At 39.0% G+C, this 10,663-nt stretch overlaps 1 protein-coding gene across 1 annotated transcript in view; it reads right to left on the reverse strand.

The window, feature by feature from the left end:
* Positions 1–487: 487 nt before the first annotated feature.
* Positions 488–10,663, reverse strand: part of SLC66A3 (solute carrier family 66 member 3) — a 13,231-nt gene continuing 3,055 nt past the window's right edge. The window contains exons 2-7 of the mRNA XM_015823893.1: positions 8,618–8,700; positions 8,462–8,531; positions 5,739–5,796; positions 3,868–3,988; positions 2,921–2,962; positions 488–1,443 (exon numbers count right to left, since the gene is read on the reverse strand). Coding sequence (XP_015679379.1) covers positions 1,355–1,443; positions 2,921–2,962; positions 3,868–3,988; positions 5,739–5,796; positions 8,462–8,531; positions 8,618–8,700 — 463 coding nt within the window. The 3' untranslated portion in view covers positions 488–1,354. The remainder of the gene's footprint in view (positions 1,444–2,920; positions 2,963–3,867; positions 3,989–5,738; positions 5,797–8,461; positions 8,532–8,617; positions 8,701–10,663) is intronic.

Genomic DNA, 10,663 nt, shown 5'->3' on the forward strand with positions numbered 1-10,663 from the left:
CCAATAAACTACAGGGACTAGTCCAGATAGTCGCTAGGAGTCCACATTGACTCGAAGGTGCACTTACAAACACACATAAACACCCTCTTCATCTCAGATGGAATGCATGTAGATGTTTTTCTCTTTTAATCCTTATAAAAATCCTGACAAACCAGGCTAAACAAAATGTAGTTTGCCCCACCCCTATAATAAAATCTGTTTCATCTCTAATTTGACAAAAATCCTTCAGGATAAGCTGAACTCAAAAGTACTTAATTTCTCTGCTGACAATTTCCCACATGATAAGAGCAGGTCATATGCATATTTTTTTATTCCCGTGTGAGATGCACAATTATTCAAAAAAGTTAAAAGAAATTTTGAAAATGTAATTAAGCTCCTTCACTTAACATTAAACAAAAGCACTTTATTTTCTCAATTAAGTTTAATTGCAGAAAGCTGCATACTTAATTCAGAGAATAGACACAGAGATTTAGAAGCTTTACTAATGTTTTTTGAAATGCCATTCTTTATTGCTGAAATAACTTTCAAAATTAAGCACTAATGATACATTTATACTTCTTGAAACCTAGTGGGTCACTAAACCAAGTTCACAGAATTGTTGAAATATTGTTGATGTTCTTTAAGTTTCTTTAAGTATTTGTTTATATTTGGAACCAAAGGTATAATGTTAGCATTGTTACAGCTAACAGCTACTCAAAATAGTAGGATACAAATTTGGTTCAAAAAAAAATATAGACTGACACATAAACCCAAACAGAGTATCAAGTTTAACATATTTAAAGTGCAGGAACTGAAATACAAGAACTTTTTTTTTTTGGTAACTGAAGCTGTTTTGAAATAACCTTAACTAAATAAAATACACAGTTCTTTTTTAAGATGAAGATTTACACTTTTAGAGGGCCATTTAATTTAGCATGAGGAAATCAGAGAAAGATTTCCTCATATAGGCTAATTTATCTTTAGAAGATAAATTTCACCTTTAAGAGTTGCCAGAAACGCAGTTCTGAAAAACCAGCAATTCAATATAAAACATTAGTTTTTTGTTGGCTTGAACTATTGTTGGTCCTACTGAGGTGTGTGTACACACTAGAAGGGTAGGACTGTCCATGGAGATAACCAACAAATAAGACTCAACCAGTTGTAGAAGTCTGTTATGCAATCTGCTCATATAAAATGAAAGACTTCATTCATCTAATTATTTTTTTAAAAAAAAACAATAAGTATAACCATCACAATGTAACTGAAGTGTGGGCACTGAATGTTAGGTACATGTACAGTATGTAAACATTAGCTCTCATTTAATGGAATGTCTCATTTTAATCCATGTCATTTAAAAAGGAGCAGGATCTGCATCTTAATCTTGCTTCTTAGCCTTTCGGTATTCCAATATAGTAGCGATGACCCAAACATTAAGAGCCATCATGACTACAAAACGGATCAGAACTAGGAAGAGGAGGGAAGAATACTCATTAGCAATTACATATCTTAAAATAAAACATGCAAGCTAAATCAATTTTAAATTTAGGAAATAGCTTCAATAGCTTTCAAACTAATAGCACAATATCCATGCTAGTAGAAGAAAAACTCTTGAACCTTTCTCCTCATCCCAACGCATCATGTTGTTCCTCCCCCCCCCCCGACTCCTTTCAAACTCCAAATTTGTAGCTTCCAGGGTTCCTTTGAAAAAAGTGACATTTTGAGGTGGTTCATAGAATAAATTGAATTCCTTCTTGTGCCTCTGAAGCTCCACAAATGAAAAAAACTTTCAGTCCTACTTAACTTTGGGCTTCAAGAAGGGCACAAGAGCAGTCACAAACTGAAAACAAGTCCTTCAGTCAAGTGAAGTCTGTTCTTAGAAATGAGTTTCTGCACCCCAAACCTTTTAATGCCGTGGGAATATGAATTTGACTTAGAAAAGGGGAAGTGCAATGTTAAACCATCACAAAGAAAGATAAATTTTGAGTCCGGGGGAAGTAGAAAGAAATTCAAAATAACATTGCGATTCAGGGGTAGGCAACCTTGGCTCTTTTATGACTCGTGGACTTCAACTCCCAGAATTCCTGGGCCAGCCATGAATTCTGGGAGTTGAAGTCCACGAGTCATAAAAGAGCCAAAGTTGCCTACCCCTGGACTAGGTGTAAGTGGAAGTAGAGAGAATTTCTGACAGGTTTTCAGGATTCTGTTACAACACCTTCCTCATATGTATGCACAGTTTATAATGCTCTAGATTATAAGAGGAATTCCCACATCTAATGTAGAATCTTGTGTGACTTATACAGAATCCCTCACAATCGCAGTATTTAAAGTCAGCTCTCATAAAACTATATCATCATTTCAGCACATATAGGTAAAGAAATCCTTTCTGCCTCGATGGGGCATTTGCCAAGTGCCCAGATTTAGATCATGTGACTGTGACTGTGTGGGGGTGCTGGAATGGCTGAAACTTCAAGGACCAGTGGGAATTACCATGTGTTCCGCACCATTGATAATTTCAATGGGTGAAGAAGTGGTCATTAATCTGGGACTATCTGTACTAGTATTTTATTGTTATAAGAGCAGGGGTAGGCAACCTTGGCTGTTTTATGATTTGTGGACTTCAACTCCCAGAATTCCTGAGCCAGCATGGCTGGCCCAGGAATTCTGGGAGTTGAAGTCCACGAGTCATAAAACAGCCAAGGTTGCCTACCCCTGTTATACAGTATAAATAACAGAACCTAAATCCTCTTGTCCGATAGAAGATCAAAGCAGGGTTACTTTGAGTCTTAGGCACCCACTTTTCCCAGAGCCGAGACACTGCTGACTGCTAACAGTTCTTGCATTCTTTGCCAATGTTATCTTTACCTTCCTCTACATTTGCACTTTTTCTGCAGAATGTTTAGAATCTCTGCTAAAAGGCTCCCCAATAATAATGTGACATTACCTGTAGAATCCTTTGTAGTCATCAACGTTGTAAATATTCTTGCTTTATTTGGGAGAGAAAGAATGAAAATTAGCAGATTTTAAATAAATCAGTTTTATATTTTAGCTGACAATTCATTTCCATTCCCTTTCAATCCTGGCAAACAAGATATGCAGAATTATTATCATGCCCGGTGAAGAAATCTTGTCAAGCATCTGCCTGAAATCTTCCATTTTTTTTTCTTTTGGTATGCATTCACCTGATCCTCCCAAAAGATTATCTTTCAACAAAGAACAGCATCTTTCAAGCACTTGTTTTTGTTTTATCAGCAATTTTTAGAAGACTCAAAGCCTTATTTCAGCAAACTGCATTTAACAGTAGTTCATACAAGTTAACTTTTAAATTCTTCCAATAATTTTAAATTTCATTTTATTTGGTGTAGTGGTTAAGGCATCAGGCTACACACAAAAGGTCAGGAGTTCTAGTCCTAGCTGAGGCACAAACCCAACTGGGTGATGTTGGGCCAGCCACTTTTTCTCAGACCTAGAAAAATAATAATAATAATAATGATAAAGTTGGAAGAGACCTTGGAGGTCATCTAGTCCAACCCCCTGCTCAGGCAGGAAACCCTATACCATTTCGGACAAACGGCTGTCCAGTTTCTTCTTAAAAACTTCCAGTGTTGGCGCATTCACCGCTTCTGGAGGCAGGTTGTTCCACTGGTTAATTGTTCTAACTGTCAGGAAGTTTCTCCTTAGTTCTAGGTTGCTTCTCTCTTTGGTTAGTTTCCACCCGTTGCTTCTTGTCCTGCCTTCAGGCGCTTTGGAAAATATCTTGACAAAATGGCAAACCATTTTTTTAAAAAAAGTTCAGGTAGTCTCCGAGAATTAGACACAATTGAAACGAAGGGGGGAAAAAAACATGCTGAGAAATTCCACAAACATGTTGGTAGGATAGATATCACTTACCTGCACAGGTGTATGTGGCTAATCCCCAAGTTGTGGCACTCACTTGTTCAGAATCTCTCGTCTGCCAAAGACACCGGAGCTGAGCAAGTTTACTTGCTGCACTGACCACTGTGCTCAAGATCTACAGAGAGGGAACAGGAATGCAACTGTTGAAGCAAAGATCGCGTTGAAAGGTGGGAAGTGTCCATCACTCAGTTCTTTTTGTAAGCAGATACTGAATTACTGATGTTGCCTATTTAAAAAAAGATTTCATGTCCCAGGACCCAAAGGGCAGATTCGGCTTCAGATCCAACAAAGCTGCTGCCAGTTAATGAAGATGACATTTAATGGTTGGGTCTGCACTGATGCATTATGTAATTCCTTTGCAAGTTAGGTTAAGCCATACTGAGATTTGTTTGACTTAAGGCTATTGTATAATCCACCTACCATGGCTTAGTTAACAAATCATGGTTAAACAAACATATTTTATTGTAGATCCTGTTTAATTGGGGGCTCTTCCAAGTGACAAGACACAAGTGACAAGACACAAGTGACAAGACAATTGAAAAAAACAACAGTAAAAACAGCAACTAAAATCAGTGGCTCAAAAACAGAAACCCACAGCAACTGCAGCCCCTTTCTAGAAATTTGCATCTGATGGCAGAAGCAGCAAATACTGTAGAAATGGGAAGCATCTTATTTCTCCCCTAATACCTAGAGACATACTTCAGACCCAACATAAAGAAAAGGGCTGATAAGAAGTCAAAATGTATGGAGTTGTCATGATACCAGGTGGTCCTAAACTGGGCCAGACTATGTTGGCCTAGGCTACCATTTAGTCAGCCAGGAACTTAGCTAACACTGATGAGCTGATGCAGGCTAGTGTTCTACTGCCCCAGGGATGGAGAACTTGAGACCCTAGGACTACACTGGGCATGCCAGTCACCATTAGAGCTATAACTGGTAAAAATTGGTGGCAACTACTTTAGATACATCAAATAATAAAATTAAAATAAAATAATAAAATAAAACTTGACATAGTTTTATTTTTAAAAAGAACTTTTCTCCCAATTCAGGAAAAAAACATTCCTATCCTCACCGTTTTGTATTACTTCCCCCCTTTGGTTCATGCAAAAATACCCAGCCCAGCCCACAGAAGGATGTCTGCCCTACGGTATCGTAAGATATGGCCTTCATTAATAGTCATGCTGATCAACAGTGTAGTGAAGTAGTGTGTGATCACTCCGAAGGTCAAGTGATCATATTAAGTTAACATTTATTTCTTCCCAAAGCTAAGAGCGAGACAAACTTGAATTTTCTGATACAATTTCTATCCTAATTAATTCATCTTATGGTTTCCAAATTTCCATGTTTTTAGACTACTTTGACCTGCCTGGCTTTCCAACAATGCAACCAAATACTAATGTGTTTCAAGGCATATACTGTATATTGACTAGTGTACCCATAAAACATTTCTAAACTTTATTGAAAACCAAAATTACTGAAGGAAACAATTAGATGCTCTCTTTGTTATGGTCTCTCCAGCTTGAAGTAGCAAGCTATTTTGTAAGCACGGCATATACTGGGGTCCCAAACCTACATGATGTCACTTGCCCCCCCCTCTTTGCCACCCTTGCAGAGACCCATGCTGGCATAAAGAGCAATATCTTTCCAACCAACAAAATGTAGAGGAACTCAATTTCAACGGCTATGCCACATCACATGTAATGATGCATCTTAACTCAAGTGAAGGAAAGCAGAAGATAAACAATGAGCTTCTGACTCTTCGTTTCCGTGAAGTTCCTGCCCGACACATTTTATGGTGGCTTCCCATTATAAACCGCAACATCTGGAATGACTAATTATATAAGCCCGTTCTTTCAACTCCTTACCATACTCAAGTCCAATATCCATTCTTGCAGAGTTATAGCATACCATCCTGCTACAAATCTAACCTTTCAGGTTAAGATACATAATATAGGTGCAGGTGAAAAGGACGCTTGTAAATCTGATTTTAATTGATGTAGTCACTTTACAGCGCTCTCCTCCTTTCCTTATTTGCAATCCTTTGGATATACCACTGATTTCAATTATCTTTAACCTTCACATCCACTTACATTAAATTATTCATCAAGAGCAGATGACTGAATTAATAAGTCTAGAATTATTAACCATTTGCTTTTTCTTTGTGTGTTCAGCAAAACGGCATCGTCCTGCCCCTCAGGATCCCCAGGAAAGCTCTCTGTAGGTTAGCAAATCCAAGTGTGTATTACAAATGAAGATTGTGAAGCAGTTCGGAAAGAGATCAGGGGAGGGTTTCAGAGTGTACAAATGAAGCATCTGTGTTTGCCTCAGGTGCATCTTTCCCCAGAGTTCCAAGGCTGCTTATGCAGCTGCATCCTGCTCCTGGGAAAAGATGTAGCTGCTTTAAAGAGTTGCAGACAAATGCTACGCTCATTATTATTATTATTATTATTATTATTATTATTATTATTTAAATTTATATACCGCCCTATCTCCCTTACGGGACTCAGGGCGGTGAACAGGCGATAATAAAAATCACAATAAATATTAAATAAAAAGCCTGCTCTAAAATACCCCCTATAAAAACCCCTACCAAAACACAATCAAAACTACACCAGGTCGGCCGCATGGAATAGATGGGTTTTCAAGGCTCGGCGAAAGAGGCGCAGGTCCGCAGTTGTATGTAGGTCGGGGGGTAGGTCATTCCAGAGGGCAGGAGCTGCCACAGAGAAGGCTCTCCCCCTGGGGGTCGCCAGCCGGCATTGACTGGCCGACGGCACCCTAGGGAGGCCCTCTCTGAGGGAGCGGACTGGTCGAAGGGAGGTATTTGGTAGGAGGCGGTCTTGCAAATACCTAGGTCCATTGCCATGGAGCGCTTTAAAGGTTGTTACTAACACCTTGAAGCGCACCCGGAAGGCCACAGGCAGCCAGTGCAGCTCGCGCAGGAGAGGTGTTACATGGGAGTATCTAGAGGCCCCCAAAATCCCCCGCGCGGCCGCATTCTGAACTAGCTGGAGCCTCCAGGTGCACCTCAAGGGGAGCCCCATGTAGAGAGCGTTGCAATAGTCCAGGTGGGAAACAACGAGGGCTTGAGTGACCGTGCGTAGAGCGTCCCGATCCAGAAAGGGGCGCAACTGGCGTATCAGGCGAGCCTGATGAAAAGCCCCCCTGGCCACAGCCGTCACATGATCGTCTAAAGACAGCCGAGCATCCAGGAGGACGCCCAGGTTGCGGGCCCTCTCCGCGGGGGCTAATGACTCATGCCCCTACTTGTAGTGAAGGATCTGAATCCAAAGCACTATAGTTCCATTGCATACATTTTGCAGAGATGGATTTATATTAGCTTTCACTTCACACTCCATACTCTGATCTCCAAATTTCTAACCCTCAGACTGCATTGTTAGCCAGATCCACTTAAGAAACTATTGTGCAATGGCCCTGGTGATACTTGGGAAATGTCTTTATGATCTCATGCATCCTAACTGCAAAATGAAAAAAAAAATGTTTCATTTCAGAATCCAATGAATAAAAATTTCCTATAAAAGCGTGACTCCAAGTATAGTAGTGGCCAAAATTGTGGAAACCTTTTGGGAAAAGTGTATTTTTGAGGTTTGATGGCTAATAACACCACTTTTTTTTGGAGTAGTACCATAAAATTATGTATCAATGGAAAGATAATTTAATCAAGAATGTAACGCAACAAAGTTTGTTCAATTATCTATAATGTATTCTATGAAAAGTTATAGCCAAATAACCAGAAAAAGGAAGCACAACTTGCTTTGGTCGATATCAGATAGCTTTCCTTCATCTGAGTATAGCCAATGAGCATGAGTGTTTAGCGAGCCAATCAGGTTTCATCTTGTTTTGGCAATGAGCCAATCAGATCACAGTAGGATTCAGTTATTGATGTCATGTATTGAAGCTGAGAGGAGGACATTTGTCAGTGTGATATGTGATCGCTATCAAGTTGGTTGGGTTTTTTGTGTTCTTTCATTTAGTGAGCTTGTGAAACGTAATAAAATTAAAGTAATGGTGCAAAGAGTTGACTGGTTGCCCAGAAAGCGATGTAAAATAGTACTATTAAGTGAACAAGGCTACAGTTATAAAGAAATTAGAAGAAAAAATGGTGGAAACTTAATCAAAGGTGGCATTTCTACTGTACACTTTTCCCAAAAGGTTTCCACAATTTTGGCCACTACTGTAAGTTATGTAAAATATCACATACATATTCACCTATACAAACTTCTTCAGAAGTTTTGGACTCCAAGATCCACCAGTCCCAGCCTGAATGCCCAACAATTAACATTAATAGCAGATTTTATAGCCCAATAACTTGGCAGAGCCACTTCTTCTATCCCTGAATTAAAAGCAGGCCCACTCTGCTACACTTGAACATTTCTCACAAAGCCCTTCTACCCCATTAAAGAAGCTTCAATTGCCAATGAAGCACATTAATCCATTAAAAAATGTTTGAACATGTGAACCTCAAACAAGAAACATGGGGGAAGGCTTATTCTAAATATGGAATGTAGAAAAAACTGCCGGAAATGCTGTATAAATGGAAAAGAACAAATCCATAAGTGAAGGATACATGACAGTGTAAGGCAAAGCATGCTTCATTTTGCCATTGAAATGCAGAACAAGCAGGCAAAGAATGATATCTGAAAGAAAACAAAACAAAGTTCATTACTGCATGATTGAGAAAAACAAAAGAATGGTGGAATAATAAATGAGGAACAAATCCTACCTTGCACAATCATGATGGGATATTCTACATATGTTAGTTGAGGATAACGGTAGTAACTCATGTATCTCAAGCAAACAAGGAAACTGGGGGTAAAAAAGCGTAACTTCAATCAGTGGGGTCAATTCAGACATAACCATCCAACCCAGTAATCTGAGAGCAAGCTTTATTGCTCTTTCTATTTCTGCATGTGCCTAATTTCACATCAAATAATTCCTCACGTTTTAAACAATTTATTGTGATATTCAGACCAAGCCAATGAGTTTAAAGGCACCTCCAAAACAAGGCATAAAGGCAGAATTTGATCTTCCCAGGGCAACCAAGAAGACGTATTGTATTTATTTATTTATTAAATTCATATGCCACCTATCTCGCTCTGAACAGCAACTCTCGGTGGTTTACAATTAAAATAATAAAATTTAAAAACATTAAACATTTAAAACAAGGCAGGAGACAGAAAAGAAAGCAGGCCAAGAGCTGTCAAATAAAAGCCAGGGACACAGCATTTATAGCGCCTGGAATCTTACCCTGATACACTGCTGAGATTGGCTAATTATGCCAATTGTGAGTTTTACTAACTGTGATATTATGGCCATGTAAAACAGGAAACAATAGGAGCCAAGAAAGGAGAGGCAGCTGGATTTCACATTTGGAATCAGTGCCATGTTTGGAATGAAGCTGTACATTTTATACAAAACACATGGAGAGAAATTCAAACCTCTGTAAGGTTCTAAGTTTACACTTGGGATTTAGTTCACAAATAACAAGAAAGCCTGGTTTCCTGTCAAAAAATAGTTTTTGTGGGGGGAGGTTTCTCCTGGACTGGGAATCGTTCAAATGCCCTTGGAAATATATGCAGCTTTGGGATACAGTAGTTTTTGATCTTGTGAGAAAAGTTTCAGAAAAGTTCCCCACTTGTATGTAAGTACAGCCTGCCCTGGGAATACAGCTTTTGAAAGGGAACACTTGTTTCAAATATCAACTCAGGAAATATTGAAAACAAAGCATAAACATTAATGGCATTAATCTCTCAAGAATGCTATCCTACCCATTTCAATACTAGAATACCTCTGTTCAAGAAACTTTTCAAAGAAAACTGGAATCTTCATCTGGATCCCATTCTATGTTGATTCTGGTAGAAGCTCTTCACTATTCTGATACAGCTCTAGAATTCCAGATGTTCAATTCCCCGAATTCCTACCAAATATGCCGGAGGAGTAGACTTCCAAGACAAGGCTGTTCCATATAATTTAAAGGAAGAAAACCTATTTTGTGCCAACCTTGCTTTCAATACCACGTAACAGAGGCATGCAGAACTTGGATATGAAACAGGAGAAAATATTTCATTATCTTTGAAGGACCCTTGCCATGCCTAAAGAAGCTGCACAATACCTAACATAGACTTGGGAAAATGCCTGTTTGAATCTTACCTTACAGAATCATTGTCACCTTATATCAAATGCATGCTTTCATGAACTGCAGAGTTCGTACGTGAGACCAGAAGTAGTTTTCCACGAGTGCCAGTGTGGACATGAATGGTCACACTGGACCCAAAATATCTTATCCGCTTTGCATCTCATTATGCATATCTCAAACCACATAACTTTCCTGCATTTATGGCCATCTGCAGTATCCTGCAATCATCTGACCATTTTTTATGTTTTTGCTGAAACCCAGTGTTTAACTTCTAGTTTTTTTTGGCAAAAATTCCTATAACTAAAATGACAACTGCTGCAATTAAAAGGTCATAAAATCAGGTGGGTCATGTGATGAGCCACTTTACCATCACAACTTAACAACCATAATGGGCAGGCTCCATTATGGTCGTATGTTAAGAACTACCTGCATGTGAAGTATGACAAAGGCATATTTTACTTGATGCTACACATCCTAACGGCTTCCAGATTGGTTTATGCTCAAAACTGGAGGAATAAGGGAACTCCAACGGAAGAAGAAATCCTGTATAAAATTTTATCATGTGCAGAGATGGACAGGCTTACAATGGCTATGAAAGATAAGACAGAACTGGAATATTTCGAAATCTGGGAC

The sequence above is a fragment of the Protobothrops mucrosquamatus genome, unplaced genomic scaffold, assembly GCF_001527695.2.
Source record: "Protobothrops mucrosquamatus isolate PMUCROS unplaced genomic scaffold, P.Mucros_1.0 scaffold2033, whole genome shotgun sequence".
NCBI lineage: Eukaryota > Metazoa > Chordata > Lepidosauria > Squamata > Viperidae > Protobothrops > Protobothrops mucrosquamatus.